Source organism: Pholcus phalangioides, unplaced genomic scaffold (assembly GCF_987345545.1).
Source record: "Pholcus phalangioides strain wild (caught in Gottingen) unplaced genomic scaffold, Ppha-v1.0 ptg000020l_1, whole genome shotgun sequence".
In the NCBI taxonomy this organism is placed as follows: Eukaryota; Metazoa; Arthropoda; class Arachnida; order Araneae; family Pholcidae; genus Pholcus; species Pholcus phalangioides.
The window spans coordinates 1336354-1351684 of NW_028301613.1; the positions used below are offsets into that span (position 1 = coordinate 1336354).

Consider the following 15331-nt stretch of genomic DNA (forward strand, 5'->3'; position numbering starts at 1 on the left):
ACCATTTTTGCAAAAACTGTCTTATCGGCTTCCAAAGAAAGAAAACGTTGTTTAGCCATAGAGAAATTTGTTTAAACAGAAAGTTTCAAAAACTCTCCATGCCAAACAAAAACGATTCTAAACTTTTTTTCAAATCAACTGAAAAAATGGTCGAGCACGAGTTTTCCGTATTTGCCGACTTTGAATGTTACACGCAAAAAAGTCTATATGATGATAAAAAACAGGATCTGACTGTGAGCTCTACGCAAGAAATAGAAACCCACTGTCCGATTTCATATGCTCTAGTAGTAGTAAATAACAAAAATAAAATTCTCTATCATGCAGACTATGTAGGAAAGGATGCTGTCCAGCATTTTCTTGTTTTACTCAATAAAATTGCAGAAATCGTTTTAAAAAAGCTTTTAAAAAATGTTCCTATCAATGAATCAACTTTAATGCATACAAATCTGAACGAATGTCACATATGTAAAAAAACATTCATTCGTGGAGAAATGAGAGTTAGGGACCATAATCATTTTACAGGGGAGTTTCGTGGGCTCGCCCACCAAACATGCAACCTCCAATTTCGAAATAAATATTTTGTTCCAGTGATAATGCATAACGGATCTGGTTATGATTCACACTTAATACTGAAACATTTGTTTAGGAAAGTAGCAAATGTTATACGAGTTATACCTGTTAATATGGAAAAATTCACAACATTTTCTCTGGATAGAATAAAATTTCTCGATAGTTTCAATTTTCTCAGCGCATCATTATCTACTCTTGTTCATAATTTAAATATAAGTAATTATGAATTCCCTATATTCAATATGTTTTTTGGTGAAAGTGCATATTGCCATCTTTTAAGGCAAAAGGGGATATTTCCATACAGTTACTTTGACTCACAAGAAGTTTTAAATGAAAAACAGTTGCCAGAAAAAAATAAGTTTTATAATATTTTGACTAGAAAATCAGTAACTGATGATGAATATAAACATGCTCATCTAATATGGAAATACTACCAATGTAAAACTTTTGAGGACTATCTACGTCTGTATCAAATGACTGATGTTTTACTGTTAGCTGATGTTTTTAATAGTTTCAGAAAATTGTCATATAAATATTATGAAATCGATCCCATATATTTTCTTACAGCAGCGGATTTGTCATTTAATGCAGGATTAAAAAAAACTGAAGTGAAATTAGAACTTCTAACGGACGTTGATATGTATCTTTTCATAGAATCGGGCATACGTGGAGGAATCAGCTACGTTAACAAACGGTTTGCAAAAGCCAATAATCCATACATTGATGGTTATGATGACAAAAAACCTAACAGTTATATCATGTCCATCGACGCGAATAACTTATACGGAGTAGTTATGACCGATTTTCTTCCAATAGATAATTTTAAATGGCTTTCTAACCGTGAAATTCAAAAACTGGATGTAACGAAGATTTCAGATAACTGTGAAATTGGCTATTTTCTTGAGGTTGATCTTATTTATCCCGATTCTATTCATAAGAAAACTGACGACTTTCCATTAGCTGCAGAACATTTAGTGATAAGTTATGATATGATTTTCCCCTATCAAAAACGAATCATGAAACAGTTGGGTCTTAAATTTAATAAGGGGGTGAAAAAGTTAATACCTAATTTGTTCGACAAACAAAAATACGTTGTTCACTATCGTAATCTGAAGTACTACCTTCAACAGGGGTTGAAAATCAAAAAAATACATAGAGCTTTGTCTTTTAGACAAACTCTATGGTTAAAGGATTACATTTTATTCAATTATGATAAACGTATAGAAGCAAATAACAAATTTGATAGATCTTTTTTCAAACTTCTTAACAATTCTTTTTTTGGTAAATCGTGTGAAAATGTCAGAAAACGTGTTAATGTAAAGACCGCGGTAACCAAAGCTCAGTGTCAGAGATATATGTCAAATCCTGCTTTAGAATATTTTGAAAGCATAAATGACAATTTCGTAGTTTTTAAGTTGAAGAAAACTAATCTTTTGTTAAATAAACCCATATATGTCGGTTTTAGTGTATTAGAACTTAGCAAATTGCATATGTATAAAGCATATTACGACTATTTCAAAAACTTTTATGACGAAAAATGTTCTCTAATTTACACTGACACCGATTCACTTTTATTACACATCCATACGCGTGATCTTTATACTGATTTGAAGAATCATTTCAGTCACTTTATGGATACTAGCAACTATACTACCAATCATCAATTGTACAGCAAGACTAATACAGGAAAATTAGGATGTTTCAAAGACGAAACAAAATCAGTACCAATTAAAGAAGTGTGCGCTATCAAACCCAAGATGTATTCATACATTTTTGGGAACACAAATAAAAAGACTGCAAAAGGCATTAAAAAAAACGTTGTTGAAAACATTTCGCATCAGATGTACAAAGATGTATTATTCTCAGATTTATTGTTGCATCACTCACACTGTCAACGATAATTCAAAATAAAATTTCCTTAACTCCTTACTATGATAAAAAATTTATCGATGACAATGGAATAACCGTTAAGTCATTTGGTCATTACTTACTACGAGACTCTTAATTCTTGTTTTCTGTATCCATTACCCTCGAGTGAAGAAAGTATTATATTCTTCATGATATGGAGGTGAAAAAATGGAAGATGAACAACGTAGATATTACCCAAAATGTAGTGGTTTGGGTGTATTTGTACCACATTTTGAGTATAACTATGTTGTTAATATCTTTTATTTATTTTATCTTTATATTACAGTCGTTGCTCGTTTCTATTAACTTCGGGGGAAGGGGGGGGGGAATGGAATAGAAGATAAAAAATTCGAATATTACTTAAAACGTGATACAATATACCCAACAAAAAAAATCATGGTTTGAGTAAGTATACTTATTTTCTATTAATTCATCTTCTTTGCACCAAGTCAATGCTGGAATGAAATTTGAGGTTTATAAAATCGAGCGACGAGTGAATAGTGAGAACATTTTGTGCCAAATGTTATTATTACTATTTATAATCTTTTAAAGAAAATGGAGGTGAAACAACGTCTGAACAATGTTTCAGCACATGCAACTGTTTTGTTATTACAGTAGATTCTCAATAGTCTGCCTGTTCCTAATCTGACGTTCTTTTGTTGTTTTTTTTGGGGGTGGGGGGATCCTTCGAGCATAGAAGAGGAAAACATGTCGCTGCTTGTCTTTGCATAGAAGTTTATGCGACACGATAACCTAGGATCCCTTATAATTTCCATCTTTTTCATTAATTGTTAATTTTAGACCCCAGGAAACCACCCGGGGATCTCGCTGGAGTACCGACTCAGACCAGTATTGGTTCGATAAGTCTAGCAGTTGGGGTCCTCGGCTGTTGGATGAGAACGGAAACCAGAGGTTGGGTTGACGATGTCCAATCCAAATCCTAGTTTCACCTGTGTGGGGATTCTAGAATCTACTGTGTTACATGCATTTCCCTGTGGTAGGGCTCTTTATTTGTGTCAGATTATCGGGAGTCTACTGTAAAATGAAAGCAATATTATATTTTTCATAAAAAAATAATCAGAGAAAAATTAGTCTGGATTATATTTCAAGTTTATCGTATTCATTGTGAGTTATCATATAAATTGGAGAACTGTTGCTCGTATCAATAATTATTAATTATTTGGAAATACTGAAGCAATTTCTGATTGTATTTATTGGGATAAATGGTCTTGTATTTTTACTTGTTCCCGGTCTTCAGAATAAAGAACTTGAATGATTGCAGTTTTTGTTGTGTGTCTATTTTTTTGTTCAGTTGTATGTTTTACTATATTAATACTTACTCTCTCTCCAAGTTAATGAACTTAGAAATCATCTACTTCAGTTTCTCTTCATAAAGAAATGACAAGAAAAAAAAAATATGCGTACAAAATATTTTGTGAAATAACTTTTATTGTTTGAACATTTCAGACATTTTGTACATTTTTTTTTCAACAAATCAGTTTTAAAAAAATCACAGCAATACAAATTACATATGTTTGCGGTTACAATATGTTTTCCCAAAAGTGTTCATTGGGTATTTTTCACAATTTGTAGATATTGTGCCGAACAATTTCAATTTTTTTTCCTCAAATGTCGATGGATTTCTTCAATAACTTCTTTTTCACTTTTCAGCATTTTAAAATAACCAATCTTACTAGAGTTATTCCCATCTTGGATATTGCATTCAACAGCATCTTTTAAACAATCAAAAAGATTGTTGTAAAATAGACTGCCATATATTTGGGGAACGAAATGGGATTCTTCTTCACGAAGGATGATGAAACCATACTCTTCATTCACTAGTGAACAGTTAGGCAACCATTGATTATGAAGGGAATCTAAAATGCTTTTATTACTTAAAATTTTAAAATAGCGTAGATGGAGAGAACAACATTCCAGATAATCGAGATCCTGTGCTACACCATCTTTGAGAGCATCAATCAAATCAGAATATAAATTTGGAGAGCAAAAAATAGGCTTTGCTTCCGAAGAAACGTAGATGTAACCATATCGCTCCATACTTTTAGAATAAATTTTTTTATCATTACTATATCTTTTTATATAACATCTAAACCAACGTTCATATAACTCCTCCTACAAAATTATGGAATGACGAATAACAAGATCGAATTTTTTTATTAAAAATGAATTAGGACCACTAATTGGTTTAAAGCAAACTCTCACAGTACTGTATGACATCGCTTTGAGGTATATCAGGATAGTTCAGTACTTGTTTCGAAGCAAAAGCATGCATTTTTTTCTCATTTTCTTCTTTATTTCTTGTTAGCTTGTCCAGTCTTTTACCTCGCACAATATGCGCAAGGAAATATAAACAGAAAATACCACATGTTCGTGAGAATGGGGATTGATACACCGTTACATTTTATTCAATTACTCTCGAGTTTTTATGCATGAATCGTAAGATATGTATGTTTTTGCATATTATTCCATAACTATCAAAATAATAACATTTATTATCATCGAAATACATAGCAATCCAATGTGAACCTGGTTTATGTTTTGTATCTAAATTCACAATAAAGGCCTTATGCTTTCTTCGTTTTTGTTGGGGGAGTTGGTCACATGCAAAAACTCCGGCGAACACTGGTGATAGCAAACCATCGCTATGTGCTATTTGAAACAAGTCAATGGAATTCATGTTTAGAAATCTGTGTAAACGTTTCTAGATTTATCAATTTGCACAGTTTTTGGAACTTGAGAATAAACAATCAAAGTCATCGTCTCAGTTAGAGCTTCTGAAAATTTCATTTCAATAGAAAGATTTGAGGTTTCTATAGTGCTGATGTAATCTTGTTTATCTGATGAATAGTCAGGCGTGAGGTCGAAACCAAATAGCATGAATCCCTGAGGATAGTCCTCGTAAAGTATCGGAATATCTGTAGTACTAGCAAATTTATTTAAATCTGTGAAAAGTGACATATAACTTCGAGCGTATGATTTAGCAGAAGGGGTGTAGGGATTTGATGGATATGTGACACCGTCTTTTCTCAAACATATATAATTTATATTCGAATGTCCGAAATTAAACGGATTTTTTCTTTCATCACCGCTGAAATTTTTGTTTGGAACTAAACCAAGAACAATTCTACTAGGAATCTCACTTAAAAATGCATTTGCAATAGAGTGAGTTTGCGTCCCATTTGGAACAGTAAAAGTTTTCAAATCCGATTTTCGTATCGGAATTTGTATATTCCCTATTTCTAATGCTTTGGCATGGCCTAAAAGAACAGAAGGAGCTATTTGTACTTTTCGCACGTACAAACTAGCGTCTGTTATTTGTAATTTAGTGTCTGTTACATCGCTCATCAACACAAACGAATCTTTATTTCTTTCTAGTTTAATTCTGACGTCTACACCATTTATCAGAAGTTTTGGTTGTTGAGCCAAATCGAAATGAAGCAATCCGAAAAGATCCATTTCTTGCGATGCCTTACAACGTTCATGTCTTTTTTTCAATCCCTTATTAAGACTTGTCTGGGGGTCAAAATTGTCCAGTTTTCAAGCAGTATCTTTGATATAGAGGGAACTGGTAAGATAACTGTTTTGAGCAGCTTCTGATGTGAATAATAATGATTCTATGTATGCTTTGTAAGCATAATTAGCGTAGTTGTTGATGGGCTTATCATTCAAAAATACTTGCAAAGAAGAAAAACAAGTATTTAAAATATAGTTTATTGGTGTAGATTTACTTGTTTCGGGCAAATCGGATCCGTCTTGTTTAACGATCTTAGCTTTCAAGTGAAGATAAATTTGAGACGGATCTATATATTTTTCACTATTTGTGTTATTTATCAAAAATTCAACTGGGCCTTTTTGGGTGATGCTGGCAACTGGCTTCACTTCAACAAATGTTGAACCTTCCACAGCGACTTGAATTAATTGTTTTTCAAAAACATCTAATTCTGACTTGAGACAGATACAACCTTTGTCCTCCATGTTGAAAGAGAAGTGAAAAAAAATACATGAACATATCTTTTTATAATTTTAGGAAAAAATATCTTTCCGTCTTTTTTTAATCTTTTTTTTTAGTATTTGCACGTCGCTTTCTGCCCGAACTTGACTGCATCTTGTCAACTACATCACCTGCAATTTTATCTCGCATTTGCATCAATCTAGATTTAGCAGCTGTTTTAAAGTTCTGGCCTTGTATAACATCAGATGCTACCTGGATTCCCGACTTCAAAAATTGTTTACCTAAGTAATGACCTACTTGGGATAATAATGGTACAGCACTACGAAATATATTGGAAAAAAAAACTATTTCCTCGCTGAATTAATCTTCCTTGAAAATAGGGCAAACTATTGCCAGTTTGCTGACTGATGTAATAATTGCAACATTGTCGAGCACATAACATTCTTTTGGTGAAATATTATCTATTATGATGAGAAGTAAACATATAATTCTCTTATATACATATGTATATCCATGAAAGTACACCTGCTTCTAAATAATATCTATTATAAGGAGCGCTGGAGAAAAGTTCTCTTTTTACATCTCTATGAAAGAAAGGGTAAGAAATACTTTCCCCTCAGAAAAATTCAAAAGTTCACCAGATGTTGAACAAATTTGAATTTCAATAGACTCGATGAAATTCTTACTTACAGAATAATACAAAGGATTATTATAAGATCTAACTATCTGTTGGTTTTCCCCCTCATTTAGAACAGGTATAATTTTCAACAAGGGGGCCATAACATTATATACACGAGCAGTCAAGCCATGGGAAAATTTTGTAACTTCTTTATTCAAATTCATTAAGGCAGCAAAAGATGCAGCATCATTCTTGTTGACGATCAATTCAAAGCCATTTGAAACTTTTATTTGCACATATTTTTCAGTTTTATCGAGTGAAAATTCGACTGCATTTCTATTCGTAATCAACTTGATATTTTCATTTAAAGCTTCAAAAAATGATAATTTTGAGAATTCTTCTTTGACGTACTTAACCGGAATCATGAAATTTGGAACCAGAAAACTACGTTTGTCCACTAGGACTATTGACTGAAATATTGCTCACTAACATCACTCCCCGTAGACCTAAACTTGAACGTTGATGTGGAATTTATGATTGCGTCTTTCACAGGTAAATGCAACATGTATAGCAGTTTATCGGCATGCTCAACAGTAATCTTTATCTCATAGTCTTTTGGAATAGTCACAATTACTTCAGTATCTTTAATTTGAAACGCTACCAGATTAGTATTAGCTGTATGCAAAATTCGTTGATTAATAGTGTCCACATCAGGAGAAATGAATATTTGATATTCTCTAACATCAGGTTCATCTATCTCCTCTGTGAACGAAACCTGATATTTTGAATTACTTTCAGTAATATTGTGCCATGATTTTGGAAAAATGGCATCAGTGAGCGCACATTTCCAATCACCTTCTAAATGTAACGGAGTGAACAATTTTGTCACAAAATGACTCTGTGTATTTTGTGGAAACAAATCATCATTAGCATTGCTTGCAAGTGTCACAAAAAATTGATTTTTCATTTTTTCAAAGCCGTTGCTTCAATCCAAGAATTGAACTTAGGTCCGAAACCATGCCACTGGACGAGATACTGTTTGCGTTTACCAACTCCACGTGATTTTAATATTTTTTCAATTTTCCAAAATGCATTTGAAGGTTTTGTCACTCTTTGTAATTCGAACTCATAGAAGCGTCCAATCAATGGTTCACCTTTCAAATCTATTAAATCATACGTCGGTGGTTGAGTTTTATATCGTGATTTGATTAGAAAAATTTCATGTGTCCAATGGGGTAGATAAGATTTATGAAAAACTTTCCGCGTTTTCGATATTTTAACCTGATCGTTTATATTCAACTTAAATTTAGTGTTTGCATTAGAACCATATAATTTCTTAAATATTGTCGAATGATGAATTTTTTTAATTTTTGACGGAGCAAAACCTGTGCTGCGATTTATAGAATCATTGATAGATTTGACTAAGGCGGGTAAAAAGTCAATGTATTTATATTTTGAAGTGTGAGTGAAAATCCGATATATTTTTTCCTTAATTTGGTTGATTTTTCTTTCTGCTAAAGAAGCTTTATTCGGAGATTGAGTTCCATAATGATGAACACCATAACTTTTAAAAAAACTTTGCAATTTTCGATTAAAAAATTCCGTTCCGTGATCAGTATGAAGTTTCTGACACTTCTCTCGTAGATTCAAAAGTGTTTTGAATCCTTCTAAAACCTGTTCTTGTGTTTTATTTTTGAGCGCATGAACAAAAAGTTTTCTTCGAAACACATCAACAACGACTAACAAATATTTTATTCCTTTGTTTTCACGTGAATATTTTTTCATATCCATCAAATCAGCTTGCCATAACTCATTCGGTCCTAGAGCTATAGTTTGTCTTGTGGGAAACCGATATCTCACTGGTTTATGGAGTGTATACACATCCTGACTCATCAACCAATCTTTCGCTTTCCGTTGAGAAATTCTTGCTTGCTCAGCTAATTTTCTTACACCTCCAAATGACGCCGGGCTTTCGAAATTATAGTAGATTTTTTCTAATAGTTTGACCATTGTGCACCAGCAGGTTCGTGACTTCTACTCCGTTCTCTGCGGCTTACCAATTTATGTTCTTTTTTCTTAAATTTACTTTCCCGTGAGGGTGTGAAATAACCTTCAGGAAAATTTACTGAACTTACATGGCCTTCAGGGGAGGTCTTTTTTGATAGTGTCACCAGGCTTTTCCCCCGAATCTGTATAGGAGACGTATGTGCGAAACTTCTTTTTAGTACTTCATTTTGTATCCATTCCAAAGGAATTCCAGTCTTGATCAGTTCTTGAAAAAACAAATTAAAGCCCGGGGGCCAATTTATGTTCTTTCGGTTTCTCAACATAAATGAAAATATATCAATCACATGACTTCCTGGTAGCAAATCTCCATTTATAATCAACTGACCCTGTTTGTTCCAAAATAGATTAGCTTGCTTCATTTTATCTATAAGAGCCGGAACGAATTTTCTGGTTGTTTGTGGAATTGAAAGCAATATTTGTTGTACCATTGGATCTTCATCAACTAATTCGGCAGAATTGCTTATTGGAATAGCTTCTTCCTTCGATTCATCAGATGACTTTTCAATAGAAACTTTAACGGGCTCATACGGCGTGTGAACTAGTCTTTTGTATTTTGATACCATGTTATTAAGTATCTTAACCTTAACATCATCTGCCACGTGATTAGTATTCAAAAGAGATTCGATTTCATCTTCCGTTCGTGATTCTTCAGAAATTTGCATACGTCGAGGTAACAAATATTGTTCTGGGACTAAAGCCATTTTTTGAGCCGTTTTTTATCGTTGGAAAAGACTTCCTAATGCGCTGATTACAGTTGGAATCAAATATGGTAAAAATGCACCTCCGGTCTGATTTGTTAGCAACTGTTTCTTGACAGTGTCTGAAACTTTTTTGTCAGCGAGCTTTCTAATCACCGTCTTATATTTCTTAAGCTTTGAGATATTTGCTTTTCCAACATTCCCGTTCAGGGTATTTAAACATATTTCACATATACAATTTAACTGTGATCCAGTGAGCGTTTTCAGTATAGCGCGACGTTGAGATGGATTTGCTTTTTGTAAAAATGCCAACATATGATAATTCTTACGTATTGACTTCATGCTGAAGGAACATACACCCAATAAACACCATCAAAATCGGGAAAGCACGAATCTCTTAAACGAAAGGTTTTGTTGCTTAACGGATGACAATCGATCAACAAATGCCCATATGGGTTCTCTGTCGCTTTTTTATAAGCATCAATAAAGTACTTAGATTTACTTGGAAACATTTGTCGCGACAAACATTGAATTTGACTCGAATCTCTGTTGTTTCCGAATAAAATAAGATAATGAGTGTTAAGAGTGATGTTTCTAAATATCTTATTTTTAGGAAACAAATTTTGAGTCAAAAATATTACACTTTTATTTCCATGATGAGAAGTAACTGTAAATAAGCGAGAGACCTCTTCATTCAGAGATTCTAATAAATCATCAATTACAATTATATCGGCATTATTTTCAAACGCTTGAGGTAGCCCCTGATGGAAATTTATATTTCTTTCTTCCAAAAACCATTGTTGAAATGTTGAATAACACCACATTATACTTTTTATGTCTTTTCCATAAATGTTACACTTCAATAACTTCCTAACTAAAGTAGTTTTTCCACTTAACGTAGGTCCAGAAACCACAGTCGTAGATGGAAATCTAAAATGAAAAAGATCATTCTCTATCACGTCCTGTGTAAAAAAATTTGGAAAATTCATTTTTATTCAAAACTCCACCTCATGCGTGAACACGAGTTAACTTTCTTGAGCTGTGGTTCTTGAATAAGTGTTAGAAGTTAGCTCCTTCTGAGATAAATAGATTTTTGGTAGGTGGAATTAAATAAATCTATTCTAATAAGTTTTACAATCATGATAGAACAGAATATTGCAAAAAATAAAAATAAATATATAAAACTGTTTCTCGCTTATTTTGAACTCTTACATCTCTTTTTCTGATTTTCCTAAAAACTCTACAGCAGTGTAGGTTAATGTTTATGACTATAACCACTACACTACCCGAGAGTTGATAGAATTACTGCTTATAAACTTGAAGTTTGTTTATTATCATTAATAAAACGAGGAGACATGATCATATCTGGGAGACAACCACCTACTACATGATCATATCTGGGCCCCCCCCCCGGGCCCAGATATGATCATGTATATACTACTCCTGTCCCTCCATACCAGAACACGTCGGGTGTCACACTCCAGACTGAATCGGGACTCGTCTGTAAACAGCACTTGGCTCCAATCATGTTGCTCCCAATCTCGATGTTCAACAGCCCATCTTCTTCGGGCCGCACGGTGGCGTGGGGTCAACGGAATGCAGACCATTGGCCTACGTGCATAGAGCCCTCCCTCATGAAGCCGACTGTTTGGCTGGACACCCTTCGTCCTGTTGCCAAGAGCAACCGTCTTTGCAGCTGCGTAGCACTCTCTGTTCTATTTCGACGGGCTGTTAACCGTATATACCGGTCATCAGTTGATGTAGTGGCGCGTGGCCGACCTTGCCCTGGTCGACGTTTAACATTTCCTGTTTCTTGGAATCGATTCCACAGCCTTGCAACAACACTTCTGGCGACTCCAACAGCGTCCGCGACACTACGTTGTGTTTGCCCGGATTCCAGTCTGCCTATAACACGCCATGCCATGGATTCCGGTAAATCACGTTGTTGAGACATCCTCGAGTCACCTTGTCTCAAAAAAAAATACTGCGCAATCGAATTTCACAGTTACGGCAGTAAAACAGACGTTTCTGCAACATCCCGATTTCTGCCCTTATCTCCTTTTTCTGGTTTTTGACGTCATGAACTTTGATTTGCAAATGAAGTTTTCTTCTTCCGTTTCCTGCTAAGCTTTAAATTATGGATGATTCATTTTATGTTACTTATCGGTATACATCTTTGCGTAATTTTGTTAAAACCATGTGCTCCCTAATTGTTTTGAGCAGTGTATTATTTTGAAACCTAAATTATATTTTTTACCTAAATTAGAGTAATGTATGCTTGCAGCTTTCTTGCACAATGCAAACACACCTGCACTTGTTTAAACAGTTGTAATGCAATGAAATTGATTCCCAAACAGGATGCCACGGCACCCGATGGTAAGGGGCAGTAACAAGGGGGAGAGATTTGTCATCATTTTTTTATCTTTTCATCGGGTTTTTGCTCGTTTTTTTACTGCAGTAGAAAAAATTCAACTTGCTCTTTTCCAGTGCCGTCTTGACGCACGGACCCACCCACACACTGCCTGGGGGACCTCACGTGCAGAGGTAGCCCTCGTGATAATGAGATTAAAATTTTCCAGATTAAGCATGCAAATTGGTAAGCAACCACAGGGCTGCAACTCAGGATGAGCAGTCAGGTCTGGTGCCCTGGGCGCTGGACCAAAGGAGGATACAAATTTCAACCTTTAACCTCTCCTTCGATATTAAAGACACACTAAAATGCATGCTTGCCCCGACTCCCCACTCATCTGGTTAAGGCACTGAGCAACCATTTCTAGTTAGGTAGGGAGGTCTTAGAAAAATCAATTTGTCCGGGTTCCCAAGTTTCTCTTAGTGCCGCGAGATATGTTAGGGATTATGTTGAAGACAGTGAGGGGCTGTGATTCCCGAATGGTGAGCCACATCATCTTGAGATGCCATTGTTATTTGTACCGAAAATATTCTGATTATTCTGCTGAAAGTTTTATTTTGAAAAAAAAACCCGGCTTATTACTACACATACACTAAACCAGTGGTTCTCAACCGGGGGCCATATGGCCCCCTAGTGGTACTGGGATACTTCAGGGGGGCCACAGAAGAAAATGTAGAAAGGGGCCACGACAGGTGGTTTGGAGAGATGCAGAGAGCTGAGAAGAAACATTAAGGTGACTATTCACTTACAGAATCTAACAAAATCACCCATAAAACCCAGGGCCGTCTTAGGGTATGGACCCACCCGTGCCTCACGCCTGCATTTTGCAGCAGGATCCCTAGGATGGGTTTTTTTTGCAGGCCCTCAGCTACATTTTGCACAGACCCCTCTTCTGTATTAAATTATAGTGTGAAAAACAAAAAATTATGAAAACCATATCAGGCCCCGGGCTGCAGTTCTGTCAGTCCCACTCTTGTGAGGGGTCATGCCCGGAGGTCTCACGTCCATAAGTGAATTCCACCTTATGATATTTTGCATAGTACTTATACAATAAATTTTGAAAATAAGTAGGAAATATGTAGGCTGCTTATTTCCAGCTAACTATGAGACTACCATAGCATCACTTGGCCTAGGGGGGCCCATGATGTTGAGACGTCCCTGAATAGAACTCGGACTAACGGGGAGCTCAAAAATTATAGGCCAGTGGTCTGGAGGCCAATCTTATTTGCAAAATTTTCGTTCAGTATAAATTCAGTGAAAAAATCAATTCAATACGTATAAAGGATCTTGCTTCTAGATGAGGGTCGTAAACTCTGGGTAAGACAGGGGGGCACGAGAAAAAAATATGGTTCAAAGGGGGCCACGGGCAAAAAAAGGTTAAGAAACACTGCACTAAACCACACGTGTATCTCGTCCATATTCCTCTGCGGAACGTTTAACGAATTGGTTCATGTTGGAATGTGCGTGTCCGTGTTGTGAACCTAACGTGAAACTTGTTTCTGTGTAATGCTTGTTATTGTAAGGGTGGCCAACAGCTGACCCACGGGCTCCCGACAAGGTAAAATCAAATTAGCAAATTAAAATTAATAATTTACAAGGTGTTGAATAAAATTTGTGATCATTATTCGAGCTATATTCGTCCCAACAGCCGAAGACAATTCATTATTTTTAGTGACGAAAATAACTTACTGTTGTTACGAAAATTAGGTCTTTTTCCGCAATTTTTGAAGAACTCCTCGAGACAGCAATCTCCTGTTGCCAAACCGGAAATGCCAAGATATGCTCGAAGCTTCTAGATTTGTTTAGAGAATCCCTTTTGACCTGTGGGAAGGGGTGCCACCAACTTGGTAGTGCGAAATAGAATTCTCTGCAAACTCGAAGGTTCGATGAGTCTATAAAAACGATGCACGGACAGAAAGGGGGCAGAGTCAGTGTTGCTGGACTTTAAGCTCAGTGCGATCGTACTTGTCGATCGCGTTCTGTCTGCTTGTAAATACGTGTAAAATAGCTGTTTTCTGTGAATAAAACTCGATGCTGACGTAATACTTGAATGACCCCTTGATGGATGTCGTGGTTTATTACGAACGAAAATATGGGGAGGGCTTAGGCTCGGTGGGCAGGATACAAATTTATGCCTTTACACACTTGTATTGGGCGTCATTGCACTTTATTACGTATATTGAAACTCGCATTGGGCTGTAGTTGTTGTAATCGCGTAATGTGCTGTATTGTAATGTGTGTTTGACGTTGAGGTAAGTCGCGACAAAGAGGTCATTCAAGTATTACGTCAGCATCGATCGGGACGGGGGTGTGTTCCGATTTGCTGACTTTTGATGACAAGGGGTGTTTGGATAATACTTACGTCATCAACCACCCTTTATGAAAATATGAAATATTCTTAATGGCATTCGGTGCGCCAAAAACAAGAAATTTTTCGTTAGTTTGTGGGCACCTGAACTAACATTTCTCCCTAATGATAAATCCCTTACAGAGACACTTCAGCGATCTCTAAATGTTTCACGGATCCTTGAAGTGCTCTGGAAATGTGCCACGCGTCACTCAAGTGATCCGTAATTATGCCACGGATCACTTAAGTAATCTGGGAATGTTCCGTGGGTAACTTGTGATATGTAGAACCGCACTGGGGGCCGCTTGTGCTCCAAAATTGTGCCACAGATCGTTTAAGTGTTCTGGAACTGTGTCGCGGGTTACTTAAGTGATCTTTGAATGTGCCACGGGCTTACTTCAGTGATCCAAAAATGTGCCATGGGCCACTAAATGCTTTGGAATTGTGTCACGGGTCATTTAAGCGATCTGTAAATGTGCCGCTTAGTTCATTTTTACAAAATTGTGCTTGAGGGGGCAAACCACATAAGACGGCTCTGCCTGAAAATTATCTGAAGAGCATCGTAGGCCCCGGGCCAAGTGATATTTCTGAGGGATTTTTCCCCCCTCCTGTGCGTACATTTCTGATCCCACCAATATGCGTTAAAAGGTGGGGTCTGTACCTTCTCCAGTCAAGAACTGATCGTACACCATAATTGTGTATGAATTAAACCATATTTTCAAAAATGTAACTAGTTTGG

The 15331-nt window shown here is 35.9% G+C and overlaps 1 protein-coding gene across 1 annotated transcript; it reads right to left on the minus strand.

The window, feature by feature from the left end:
- Positions 1-5178: 5178 nt before the first annotated feature.
- Positions 5179-5955, minus strand: LOC149070723 (uncharacterized protein F54H12.2-like). The gene has a single exon (XM_089248801.1). The coding sequence runs from the start codon at positions 5953-5955 to the stop codon at positions 5179-5181; it is 777 nt and encodes a 258-aa protein (XP_089104927.1).
- Positions 5956-15331: the final 9376 nt, after the last annotated feature.

Coding starts and splice junctions, on each gene's coding strand:
- LOC149070723 (XM_089248801.1), bottom strand. CDS start 5,955: ATGGATCTTTTCGGATTGCTTCATTTCGATTTGGCTCAACAACCAAAA.